Source organism: Pleuronectes platessa, chromosome 15 (genome assembly GCF_947347685.1).
Source record: "Pleuronectes platessa chromosome 15, fPlePla1.1, whole genome shotgun sequence".
NCBI lineage: Eukaryota > Metazoa > Chordata > Actinopteri > Pleuronectiformes > Pleuronectidae > Pleuronectes > Pleuronectes platessa.
The window spans coordinates 4,521,695-4,536,196 of record NC_070640.1 but is presented as its reverse complement, the minus strand read 5'-3'; the positions used below and the strand labels follow the sequence as shown (position 1 = coordinate 4,536,196).

Genomic DNA, 14,502 nt, shown 5'->3' with positions numbered 1-14,502 from the left:
TATTCGATATGTAAATATTTTTATGTTTTCTCTAAACAAGCATTCAGCCCATTCAAAATATACACACATATATACAGAATGTATACGTATATATGTTGGATATAAACAGGCTTTGTTTATGCACACAACTATTTTGATTAGATTTTAAAAGTATTAACGACTTCTTGGAGGCATTTTAAGTTAGTATGCTGCACGAATATTAGCGGAATATTAATTTTCATTAGCCATGTAAACAGCTGAGATGGAATATTGTATTCGGAATATTCATGACCGTAAATTGCTATTGTCTGCCCTGTATAAGAGCAGGGTCAAACTTTGCCATTACTTCTCCTCTGTGAACTCGTTTTCAATATGAATGGGGGGGAGGTTGACAAATTGCCCATAAAAAGGTCATTTTCCTCCCGTAGTGGTACAGCCCGACAAGCTTCCAATCCATTTCAGACCTGCTGCCCGGCCTGACCATCCACCTTGCTGTCTCAGTGTGCGCTCTGTCTCTTTTCCTCTCAGGGAAAATACATCCAACCTCTGAAAACAAGGCGAGAGAAGAAGAAAAAAACAAGCCGCTGCAGTGAAAGTGGGATCATTAGGGAGCAAGGAAGCAGGGTTATTGGGTCAGAGCATTCAAATCTCAGCTGAGAGAATAGCCAAAAAACGAGAGCCGATACCGGTGGAAGATGCAGGAAGGCTTTTCCTCGGGATCAAACTGACATATATGAGCAGGCAGTGAGCAGATCAGCAGAGAGAAGAAGCTCCGACGGGAACAGACATGTTTCTCTGTGTGCCGAGGAAAGGGCCTTGACGTATAGCGGTGATGACATGTTTCTTTTATCCATCCATCCATTCATCTATCTTCTTCCGCCTATCTGGGCTTGGTATGTGAAGTAGGTTCTCCCACACAGCAGCAGCGGTTCCACTCCGAGCTCTCTCTTGGTGTCCTGACTCCCCTCTCTATCTTCTGAGAGGAGAACATTCATTTCTGCTGCCTTTATTAACCACCTTACTCTTCCTGTCACTAACCAGAGCCTGTGACTATGGGGTTAGAACGTAGATCAACCAGTAAATGGAAAGCTTAGCCCCGCAGCTCGGCTCCTTCTTCCCCAAAACAGCCCTTTATAACGCACTTACCCATCTGCTGACCTTTAATCTCCCTTTTCAAATTTTTCCTAATTTTGTTGACAGCCTTCTTCATTCACCTCGCAGACCGAGTCAGATCTTCATCTTCTTTTTTGTCTTTGCGAGATGTTCTTCCATTTTAACAGATTGAAGGAACGGCCCGGAGCTGACAGCTTCATTATAAAACAACACTGCGGTTAATTGTCCTGGTCATGTCTGGCGGGGAATCGTATTATTTATTTACCCCACGTTAAATGAGATTTGCCGTCGTCTTTCCACATGAAAGTACAGCTTTTATCGTCCCCGAGCACTTTGTCCTCCACATCGCTCCCTTCTGGAGTCAATCCCCATTCCTGTCATTATTCCCAGAGCATATTTTTCTTGTCTTTTGGGGGGGGGGGGTTCCGCTTCCTTCACTGAATATAAATTAAATGCAAGCAAGGCAAATCTGCCTAGCATGTCCTCCCACAGGAGAGACGTTCAAAATAAGCCAACGAGAGGAAAAATCCTTGCAATATATTTCCCCTTCTGCATTTCTTACTGCCAACGAGGGGAAACTGCACAATACATATAATTTGTTTAACTTATTCGGTTGGTCACAGTCATAAATATCTGTCAACATTACCCTATGCAATTAAAACTAAGTGACCAACTTTGTGAACAGTTGTCCAAACTTAAAGTTTTGCAATTTAAAGACATTAAAGTAGAGGAATAAATAAGCAGCAGTGCAAACACACTGTTTACTATGCGACAGCGAGTGAAACTTTATGCACCTGCTTTATAATGGAAATCATTCAAATTATGACCCTGGTTCCGAAAGAGGCTTCTGGGTAAATGAAGTTGGTTGTAGCATAAACAAGATGAACACATTCAAGCTCAGAGTCCCTTCTGTGAATATCAATGGGATGTGATCATCAGACGAGTCCATGGCTTTGTGAACAGATGGTTCAGAGGTTCTCACAGGTGTGTGTCCGCGGTGAGTGTCTGTTCGATTCCCACATGTGAAACACTTGCTGCTCTGTCAACTGCGTGCTGCTGCTGCCTCTCGGGCTGATGGCAATGAGAACTACTCCCCCTCTCACACACAAATGCACACAAACACACACAAACACAAACACACACAAACACACACTCACTCCAAGATTCCCTGGGTCCATGCCAAAGCAGTGCATGCCCAGCAATGGCTGCTTATCCACTCCTCATGCATTAGAATTATCGTTATACTCAGAGCAGTCGTAAACATCTGCGGTATTTATCACAGAGAGGATTTCCCCCTTTTTTTTTTGCTTTTGTTGATAATTACAGCCCCATCTGTTGAGCTGCTCTCAGCAGCACCGACACACGTCTGCTGGATGTGTGTCAGCGTAAACAAAACCCAGAACACCTCGGCTCCTTTATCTTTGCCTCGCCGGTTGTACGACGCCACTTCTGATGATATTCACTCAACAATGTTCCCAAAAACGACTTTCCTGCTCATTTCCTCTCAAACCGAAATAAACAAGACTCTCACAGTCATGAAGAAACATCCCTGCACTTCCATTTAATTATCCGGTAAGCAGCGCTTCAACGTTAAAAATGAAACAAAGTTCAAATCTGTCATATTTATTAATTGAAATCTGGTTTGGTGCACAGTTGAGGTTGAACTTGTGGTGAGAGTTTCACAAAGCCAGTTATTTCCAGTGGAGGGATGTCGCAAAGTACATTTACTTTATTACTGCTTTATTCATTAATATGTACTTTACTTTGTTAGATCTACAGTCTGGTACTTTCCACTTTTACTCGTCAACATATGCCAACAAATATCTGTAGCTTCCACTACATGTTCACATAGTAGTCACAGTGAAGTATGAAGTAGACTACATTAAGTAATCTGCAGGTACTTTTACTAGAAGAAAAGTAATCTTGTACTTGTTCTTTAACTTTTTGTCTATTCATTTGAACTTTTACTGAAGTAAAAATGTTTGAGTTCTTCCTCCCTCACAATTATTTCTCATAATTGACGACGTCTTGTAAGTGCAGTGTAACTACTGGCTCGTTTGTTATAGTTCAGGCAGCATTAGAACCTTGTGGGGTTTCGCCCTCGCAGAACAAACATGGATCTGACAGCTGTGTGATAATTGTCTGAATGATTTAACAGTGAAGTGGACGCAGCTCAGGTCCGAATAAGCTGCACTCGGTGTCGAAGGGCAACGAGTTCAACGTCGTGAAGTTAGGTCAAGAACTTCTGGATGAATTGGAGGTAGAATTAAAGCAGCACTTTCCAGAACACATTTATCAAGAGGTGTTTTTTGTCCGGCTCTTCTTTGCATTACAATAACTGTGAAGGCACGATGGCTCATTATGTGGAAGTTTTACTGTCGGAAAAAATCCATTAGCATCACAATTAACAAGATCTCCTCCTTATGGCGAGCTGCCCATCGCACACATATATTCCAAGTAAGCGCATTTTGAAAAGCCCATATAAAAACTTTAATAGTTAAAGTTAATGTTAGTAAATGATGGTTAATGATCCGAAACGTGGGCATTAAGTCTTTACTGTGAGAATTGTAAGTGTTCAAAGGAAACGAGAGAACGTTTTAAAGGAGACATAATACGCTTTTTCAGTTTCTCTGATGTGTAATAAATCTTTTTGTGAATGTAAATGTTCTGCTCAAAGTTCTGTGGTAAAGAGAGATCCTCTGGCACGCCCCCTACAGGCTCGTTTATGCTCAACATTAGATACGTATAGAGAAATGATTGGAGGTACTGCGTTCATTTGCAGTGCCTCCGCAAATCGTGTTGGACTGTGTATCCAGTAGTTGAGTGAAATGACCATAAGACACCAGGAGGAAGAATTTAACAATGGCAGCAAAAGAGGCACAGGGAACATTTGATGCCACAGGGAACATCTGATGGCACAGGGAACAAATTATGGCACAGGGAACATACAATGGCTCAGGGAACATCTGATGGCACAGGGAACATACAATGGCACAGGGAACAAATTATGGCACAGGGAACATACGATGGCACAGGGAACAGCTGATGGCACAGGGAACAAATTATGGCACAGGGAACATATGATGGCTCAGGGAACATCTGATGGCACAGGGAACGTACAATGGCACAGGGAACAAATTATGGCACAGGGAACATACGATGGCACAGGGAACATCTGATGGCACAGGGAACATACAATGGCACATGGAACATCTGATGGCACAGGGAACAAATTATGGCACAGGGAACAAATTATGGCACAGGGAACATACAATGGCTCAGGGAACATACGATGGCACAGGGAACATACAATGGCACAGGGAACAAATTATGGCACAGGGAACATCTGATGACACAGGGAACATCTGATGGCACAGGGAACATACAATGGCACATGGAACATCTGATGGCACAGGGAACAAATTATGGCACAGGGAACAAATTATGGCACAGGGAACATACAATGGCTCAGGGAACATACGATGGCACAGGGAACATACAATGGCACAGGGAACAAATTATGGCACAGGGAACATATGATGGCACATGGAACATCTGATGGCACAGGGAACATACGATGGCTCAGGGAACATCTGATGACACAGGGAACATCTGATGGCACAGGGAACATACGATGGCACAGGGAACATACAATGGCACAGGGAACATATGATGGCACATGGAACATCTGATGGCACAGGGAACATACGATGGCTCAGGGAACATCTGATGACACAGGGAACATACAATGGCACAGGGAACAAATTATGGCACAGGGAACATATGATGGCACATGGAACATCTGATGGCACAGGGAACATACGATGGCTCAGGGAACATCTGATGACACAGGGAACATCTGATGGCACAGGGAACATACGATGGCACAGGGAACATACAATGGCACAGGGAACATACAATGGCACAGGGAACATCAAAGACAGGTGCTGAAACTCCATGTGTTCCAGACAGAGACTAAACAAAGGAGCTGCTGTGATGACAGTGTGAGGAAAGAGAACATGTAAATAACACATGTTTAAATAGTATGTGTTTATAACTATGTCATTACATATAAGATACATATTAGATATAAAAAGAGTTCAATAATGAACATGGACATTCTTCTGGGTGGATTTTGAAAGAACTAGTAAAATAAAGTTTTGTTGTGCACATAGAAGCTAAAGTTTGCTTCTCATATCTATTCAGTAAAGACCCCTCGAGCAAAGATTAGAGCATAAACAGCCTCTGCTTCTTTTGCCTCCGATGCTGATATACCTCCGTGTGCGTGTGCGTTTGTGATTTGTGTGTTGAAAGTGGGACACGCATGCCCACACACGCACAAAACAGCCCAGTAATGAGCATCAATCCATCTCAACTGAGGAGATCATTCCTCCTCTACAACGTTTGAGCAGCTCTATAATGAAAAGACCCTTACAAAGATTTATTTTTTTTAAACGGTACATAATGTCACCCCCTCCTTTTTCAGTGTATAGTACGTTCTTTATCCCTGCAGCATAAATTCAATTTATATTCAAATACCCTGGTAAAAATGAACCGTATTACATTATGAACTCTTATCAGCTTTTAATGAAGATGCCATGGTGAATTTGCCGTAAGCCCATGCATAAGTAATCATCCACAGTCAGACATTTCTCTTATCAACATATATATTTGTTGCTTGTGACTGATTTAGACTGAATGCTGTGATTTTGCAGCTTATCTTTTTTATGCCAGGGTAAAACAGAAAGGCAGACACAGGCATAATAAAGCTATAACTCTGTTAAGTGATTATCACCCTGACCTAGCCCGACTTGTGGGATACGTATTTAATTAAAAGCATATTCTATAACCTGGAGGCTGTTTGGAATAAAGGAATATGGAGCCAATGAAGCAGGGGAATATAAAATAATAAAGATTTATGTTAAGTGAAACAGTGAGTTCATACCAGTGTAGAAAAACGACACCCACTTTAAAGCAGCCTCAAGTAAATTGGACTCTGAATACAGTCTGGGTTATTTTCTATGTAGTTTAGGATAATTCACAGGAGCATATTGAAATTAACATGCAATAGTTTGGATACGATACTAGACCATTGTTGCATAGGTACAGGGAGGCCGAGGATGACACAGCTTCCGGTTGGATGGGTATTTTATAGGCCTTTGAATACCAGTCAAATACTTTAGTCCAAACTCCAGTGAGTGAGGGTCATGTCCAGAAGGTGTGAGACAGACGGTTAAATATGTGCTGTATTGTTAACATCAGATATCTGGAACCATTGCTGAACCATGCAATGGAAAAAAAATTCATATATCAGTTGAAGTGACTCGGTGCTGACCAGCCAAATCCCCACAATTCATCTCTATCAGCCCTCAGTGACACTCTGACAGTGATGGACGAGTCCAAAGTGATTTCTGCACCCAAAAAAAAAAAAGAGGGGACAAATGTCCTTGCGTACAGGATGTGTTGAATCGCTGGCTTCCCTTTGCGCATCGCGGGGCACAGTGACAGTTCTAGGTTAACAGCCACATGTGCACCCGCCGCAGCTACAGAAAAATAAGTGTGTAGAAACGGTTCATGCTTTGCTGAAGCTATAAATAAATCTCCAGTGCAGTTCTCGCGATGCACTTGTGACACAGCAGATGGATGATACGAGATGAGAGGAGGAGGAGGAGGAGGACACGCAAGAGTGAGGACTCCCTCTTCTCCACACCTCAACACCAAGGTCTGGGATCCCTGCAGTACTTCAGTCCTGTGCTGATGAACCCAGGATTGATCAGTAGTTTCAGTTTGTGCATCGTGAGTTTTGAACGCTCCCCTGCAAGAGACCTTCGCAGGCGTCTGTAGGCGACACACAAGGTGAGCCACAGATATGAGACCTAGATGGTGCACGAGCATCCAGACCACTCACCTCTGGATCCACCTTCACAACAGACCTCCGTGTTGGTTCTGACAAACAAGACAGAAACACAGCTCCTACACCTCTTCGTGCAGCACCTGCTAAGTCAGGGTCCTGTGCATTGAAAGATTATTTATGGCTGCAGTTTCGAGAACCGCGGAGCACGCTTTGGATTCGGCTGCTCATCAGCTATAGATGAAAAAGGACCTGAGTGCCCCAGTGCCACAGAAGCTCAAGGGCTGTGTCCACACGCTTGTCCTTCCACTCTGTCAAAACTCAGCGACTGGCATGCCCGATAAAACTTTGTGGCAATCAGCTGTGAGGCAGAGGCTCGAAACCTCTGGTATGTAATCTCAGCCCACTCAGCCAACAATCACACCAAGCTGGTAATGCTGAGATAGCCTGTTACAGCACGCTGGAAATTGCATACCAGGCAACAGTGTAGTGTTTACCCGGTTGGGAAAATGCCCAGAACACAGCGACACAATGTGAACAGCATTTTATGATAACTTACCTCCCGCTAGGGTCATTGTTGGAGAAAGAATAATTTCATTAAGGTAATGCATTGCCTTTATAATTGCGTTATGGAAGTGAATATGAACACTTCTCCTGCCGTCTGTGGCAACGTGCCACCGGGATCGAATGTGCTTATCTTGACCGGCGGAGCACACGCAGACTCCTTCATTAAGCTGAGAGGAGAAGGTGAGAGGTGAAACCTTCACCGTCACATTCAAGAGTGAATCCAGTGTTAAAAGAGCCGTTTCATTCAGGTGTGATTTGGGCTTGGTGGTGTGGAAAGTAAATATATTAAGATAAAGATTTTACTATCAATATCACATAATTTTTTCATGAATGAGAAAACCATTTACTGTTCAGAGTTAGATGAGCATATTTCATTGTACACACACAAATCTCAAGCTTGTAATTCGTGATTTATTCACTTTTTTATTGTGGTTTGAAGGGTGGAAATGTGGAGGTGATGAGATTATTTGTCGATCGAACAACTCAAAGTTGTGTCTTTATCATTTGAAACTCTTCAAAATACAGCCCAGAGAAACGTGCAGTGAAAGCATCATCATCATCATCATCATCATCATCCTCATCATCATCATCATCATCATCATCATCATCATCATCCTCATCCTCATCATCATCATCATCATCATCATCCTCATCAACATAAAATGGATAAAACTTTGACCGTGAACTATTAAATTGCTTGATGGATAATAAATAATCTTTGATTTTGAGACACAGTTGATGGAGCATGAAAAATCCAAAGAATCCAAAGATATGATCAAGATATGTTTAGCATAATCTTGATTACAGTGTGTGTTACACCTCTTTACTTTGAATAAGATCGATATAAATTTGACTTTTAGTCTCTTTCTTTTAATAAAGAATGGCATTTTATTTTTCTTGCCCAGCCCTGGTTATAAAGCTCCTAAACAGCTCCTGGTGCAGCTTCAGGGTTCTGTGGACCAGAGAGTCCAAAGATGCATTCAGTCTTTCCACAGGCCAAACAAACAGTCTATTCCTGACTGTTATAATTAATAAGCAAAACTTTGAAACATGTCTTCCCCTGCAGGTAATGTGTTCGTGGTGAGTCTGGCGTTTGCTGACCTGGTGGTCGCCTTCTACCCGTACCCCCTGGTCCTCTACGCCCTCTTCCATGACGGGTGGGCGCTGGGAAACACACAATGCATGGTAAGACCCCATCAGTACCACTGCACCTCCACTGACTCCACTCACACAGCAGTCTGACAACAACACACTGCAATACTCTCTCTCTCTCTCTCTCTCTCTCCGTTCAGGTCAGTGGTTTCCTCATGGGGCTGAGTGTCATCGGCTCCATCTTCAACATCACAGGGATCGCGGTGAACAGATACTGCTACATCTGCCACTCCTTCTCCTACAGCCGCCTCTACAGCTACCGCAACACCCTGCTGTTTGTGGCCCTGATTTGGCTGCTCACGGTGCTGGCCCTCGTCCCTAACTTCTTCGTGGGGTCGCTGCGCTACGACCCGCGGGTCTACTCCTGCACCTTCGACCAGAATGTCAGCACCTCCTACACGGTGGCGGTGGTGGTGGTGCACTTCCTGGTCCCCATAGCGGTGGTTACATTCTGCTATCTCCGCATATGGGTACTTGTGATTCAGGTCAGTCCTCCTGCCTCTCTACATGGTTGGTTATGTCTTTACAGGCACAGACGGTTTTAAATGGTGGGACTTTGTGAATAATAATTCAGAGACCAAGCAGGAAACAAGCCTTCAGCTGTGAATCAAGCAGGAAAACCCCTCAGGCCAGAAAATAACAAGATCATTTCAACCTTACAGAGTTCTTCTAGTTCTAGTTCATCTACAATGGACTTGAAATATATATCAAATAAAGTTTTGAAGCTGTGACTTTTCAGTGCATCTTCCTGTCGATTCCAGAAATCTCATGTGAATTATAATGAGGCCAAAGAAGTGCAGAGTTCAATTAGGTGTGATTTGGACACGTCATATGTTTAATATTTATAAATTCTAATGCTCATCAACTTAAGTGATGTTGTTGATCACGACAACAGCAAGTTTAAAACAACGGTACCGACGAGTTCTGGGCTTTTCCTTCTGACTAGATCTTCACCACACTTTGAATAAGCAGGTAAACAGCTCCTGGTGCAGCTTCAGGGTTCTGTGGACCAGAGAGTCCAAAGCTGCAACCAGCCAAAACACTCACTATGAGACATGAACAGTCATCCTGCCATTTTATATTATTTTCTATACAAAATATTTGCTCTAACAAAAAGATTTGGCAAAATCGTCACCTGTGATTCCAGGTGAGTGATCAAGTTTGACAAGCACGTAGATGGACCAGCTCCCAGGTTCTGCAGCCTGTGTGTGTGTGTGTGTGTGTCTGTGTGTCTCTGTATGTGTGTGTGAAAGCCGCCTTCTGGCATCATCCACAGCCTAATTCCCTTCTTGTATGTTTCCATTATCTCCAGGTGCGACGTAAGGTGAAGACCGAGGAGGGCCCTCGCCTCAGGCCGAGTGACTTGCGGAATTTCATCACCATGTTCGTGGTGTTTGTGCTGTTCGCCATCTGCTGGGCCCCACTCAACCTGATAGGCCTGGCGGTGGCCATAGATCCGTCCCATGTGGTGCCCCGCATCCCCGAGTGGCTCTTTGTGGTCAGCTACTTCATGGCCTACTTCAACAGCTGTCTGAACGCCATCATCTATGGCTTGCTCAACAGGAATTTCAGGAATGAGTACAAACGCATCGTCACCTCTGTGTGGGTGACCCGGCTCTTCGTGACAGAGACTTCCCGAGCCGCCACGGAAGGCAGGAGCATGAGGAGCAAGCACTCGCCGCCGCCGCCGCCGGCACCGCCACCGCACAACAACAACGAGTCAGTGAGAGATCACGTCAACAAGGAGTGAAACCCAGTAGTAGTACATTAGTAAATCCTGTATTTATGTGAACTCCAGACGGTTGTGCAGCTAAAGAGTCGAGTAACAGGTGAAACTGGAAAACAGGGCTCGGTTTTCTATTGGCACACGAACACGTGTTTATCTTTTTTATGTAGTTTTGAGAAAGAACTGAAGTTTATATCCTCAGTAGAAGAACCTGCACGTATTTCTCTGTGATTGATGGAGCAGAGAAAACATTTATTAGACGTCGCCTCCTGTGAGAATGGAGCCGAGCGTTGCAGTTTCACCTTGTTCTTACTCTAAAAACAATCTGATTGCTACATTAATATTACATTAAAAATGTAATGTCCTTTAATGTCTGCTGCTGTAGACTCTCAGACCTATTCCACACTGACTGGGTGACCACTGGTAAACAGACACCTCTCTCTTTAGTAACTTCACAAGCCTCAAACGGTGCAACTTGGCTCACCTTAAAAGCCAGATTAGTAAAAGGGGGGGGGGGGGGGGGGGTGGTGTCGGTCTGTGTCTCATGCAGAGTTTACAGATCTGCACACGAAGCATAGCTCATGGCCGCGGCATGTTCTCTGTGCTGCCCGGTCGGATCCTCTCGCCCAGGAAAGAACAACAGAAGAAACAAAATCTTAGTAATAAACATAATCAAATCAATTCAGGAAATGAAGTCGCTTACGACAAAACAAGCAAGATGGAACCAGCAGCGTGTCACCGTGTCAGAGCTGCCAATCAATACGGGTTGTTCTCAGTTTCTGAAAGTCTCAAAACTAAAATAGTGCGGGTGATGTATCAGGTGGACAACACCTGAAACATCTACTGTCGCTGCTCTGTCAGTCTGCATATCACCTCTACTGCTTTGCTTTATTATGAAAAAGTACTTATACTTAAACACAATTATCACTGGAAGCTGCCCTTGTTATTTGAAATCACCAACAGTTATTTTTTTCTACATTGAGTAAACATATCGTGGGACATAACTCTTCAAATATCCAAAATATTCATTAACGTTACTACCTAGATAAAAAGGGATTAGCAAATTATTATAGGCCATACCATTTATAATGTGTTAATTGGGTTTCTGCTTTAGAAGCTTTATTAAACTTGATTAAACTTCCATCAGTTCAAAACACAGTGCAAAGGTAAGAGGTAAATTGCACAAGGTGATAAACAGTTTTACTTCACTAAAAACTATGTAAAGTAAAAGTCAAATTTAAAGAAAACAAGTCAAGAGCTAACTTAAAGCTTTTCTGTAGGAATGAAATCACATTTACTAGAAAATTCACGTTCAAGTTTAAATCGTACTTGTGTCCTCCCCCAAGCCTCCATAACATTTCATGCAAAGTGGTGGAGTAGTTTTTTGTTATCCAACAGTAAATAAAGGACAAACACAGATGAAAACCGAGCTAATAAAGCCTTTAAAGTTATTGCAAACAACTATTACGTGAGCCCAGACTTCTGTTGATAACTTACGATCTCTCTTTCTGTACAGTGCTGGAACACACTGTGCCCCAACACCCTTTACAGTATAATATATTTACTTTAACTGAAATGCAATATGTTGTTCAGTTTCGCCAAATTGCTGATGCAAAGCTTAGATCTATTCTCTAGGCAACAGTTTGCTGAACAAAGTCATTGTCACGATCCAAGACATCAGTTGCATCAAAATAAAATCTGATCCATTCACCTTAGTTCATCCATAGTTTAACGAGTGTCACAATTCGTATGATTAACTTTAAATGATGCAGCTCTCCAGGCCACACAACAGCAAAAACACACAAAAGCTTTGAGAACCCCCCCCCCCCCACACACCACTAAAAACTCCACTTCCTGAATGTGCAGCATGCAATAGACTGAGAACAGGTTGCTCCCTCTCTCCCTCCATCACACGCAGCAGCAGCAGCAGCCGTCGTCTCACACAGCAGCAAATTCTTATTCTTCACTCTGAAGTACTTATGCAAAATGTCAGCTTTACATTTCATAGCTAATAATTAATGGGGTTTTTCCGTCATAAAAGAATAATTATCCAACAGGGACCCATTATGAAGCTTTCACTGTGGGGGGGGGGGCACTTTCACCGGTGTTCACTTCATCACACTAACGTTGATGGGAGAGTGATATTTATTGCCTCTGATTTGAACTGTGTTTTTTTTTATTATTTTCTTAATTCCCATCTCAGGGTGCCTACCAAACATGTTGTCGTGTTACACACTCGTCTAAAGCATTTGCAGTTTGTCAGCTGCCATATAAAGAGGAGACTGAAGACATTTCAAAGGGATATTTTGTTAAAAAAAAATTGAAAATAAAATTTAAAAAAAAGTGCACATCTGTATCACGGTGCATCAGAGGAAGGTGTGACTTAAACACGGGGGGGGGGGGTATTTTGTAAATTTGTGTCAGTGTGGTTTTTAACTGTGGTATCTTGTTGTTGGAAATGTATGAAGTTTTTAAATATATCTGAAGCTCAATAACCCCACACGATTAACAGTTTATTAAAGGACAACGCTTAACCCCACTCTCTACTACTGCAGCTGCAAAGTGCATCTAAAACAAACCTCTCGCTAAATTGTTATGTATATCGCGTCATTAAAAAATACTTTACTTACTTTACTTCTCAGTGTTGAGTGTATAAATAGCAGAAATGAAATATCAAAGAATTACAAACATGGTCCTCATAGTACATTTTAATGTTTTTTTTTTTTTTTCTCTTTAAATTGACTTTAATGGCAAATTTCTTGCACAGGGTGAGAAATGTGCAAAGCCACAGATCAAGAATGTTAAACAACGAGTCGTTGCTTAACATTGATGGGACAGGACGCGTGTAGAGCAGGGGGGGGGGATTTTGTTTTTATTTGAAGAGATGGGGTTTGAAGAGGTGTGGGAAGGTCCTTTGACCAGTGGTGGAAGCCAAGGTCACTGCTGGGAAGGAGATAATAAAATAATGTTGTTATGTTACGGAGAAAGAACATAAGCTGAGGTGTCTGGAGAATGTTTTAGATGCACATGACGGGAGGCAAAGACTTCGATTCAAAACCAAAGACATGGGCACAGGTTCAGGGGGTCAGGGGGTCAGGGGGTCCGTTCACTTCGACAAGCTATCTGCGGGCGGGTGAGGGGGGGGGGGGGGGGGGGACACACACCTTGGGTCCTTTAAGGTATTTTTCTTTCATTCAGGAGTACTGCCTTATGGTTCATACAACAGTGTCAAATTTTAAATATTACGGCATGTGCCATATTTTTTACATATATTACAAATGAATCTTATTCTGCAGAGCTGGTTTGCATTCATACTGCTTTTAATTTTCGTTTATTGAAACTTGTCTTTGCAGCACCAGACACTAGTTCACAAGCAGACCTCAGGCAAGAGACTCAATTGATGAAGCAGAGGAACAAATATTATCTTCTCCTTCTTTGTGTGTTTTTCTTCTTCCTGGAGGACCCTACAGCGAGATTGTGTAACTACGTTCATTTATGTTCCCTTCGCTCTCGGTCTACAACCTTAGCTCTCGACCGATTCCTCCGTGCAACCGAATATACGAAACCTTGCTCGCCAGATCAAAAGATTATTTTACCTGCACTTAATTCATGTGCTATTTCCCATTATGTTCCTCCTGGCTACACACAGATTGTGAAACTTGCAATTTCTCACAGTCCAAAAGCATCAATGAGCCACACAAATCTTACAATTACTTATTTTGAAAAGTTGATGGTGTTGAAAAACTCAGATAATACGAAATCCTTTTTCTTTACTGAAATGAAAGAAACATTATAAGTAAGCTGTATGTTGGCAAAAAATACATTCATCCCTGTGGCTTGATTGCTGAGCTGGAATGTGTTTACACCGGCTGAGACGCAGCAGTCGGGTCCACAACATCCACTGAGCTGCTGCTGTGTCTGATTATCATAAAGTGCACATGTAACAAAAGCAACATTTATTTTACTAGTGTAAATATAAGCCTGTCTTCAAAAGGAACAACTGAGGAAGTAATGAGTGAAGGTTGCTGGAGGATGAGAGCCAGAGTTTCTATGTGCTGCTAGTTATTTTAAATGCTGCACCGAATAAGGAAAAATTGTTTAATTTCTAAATAAG

At 42.6% G+C, this 14,502-nt stretch overlaps 1 protein-coding gene across 1 annotated transcript in view; it reads left to right on the top strand.

Moving 5' to 3' along the window:
- Window positions 1-10,412, top strand: part of mtnr1bb (melatonin receptor 1Bb) — a 30,596-nt gene extending 20,184 nt beyond the window's left edge. Inside the window, exons 2-4 of the mRNA XM_053441570.1 lie at window positions 8,577-8,695; window positions 8,803-9,147; window positions 9,975-10,412. Of these exons, the coding sequence (XP_053297545.1) occupies window positions 8,577-8,695; window positions 8,803-9,147; window positions 9,975-10,412 (902 nt within the window). The remainder of the gene's footprint in view (window positions 1-8,576; window positions 8,696-8,802; window positions 9,148-9,974) is intronic.
- The last annotated feature ends 4,090 nt before the right edge of the window (window positions 10,413-14,502 follow it).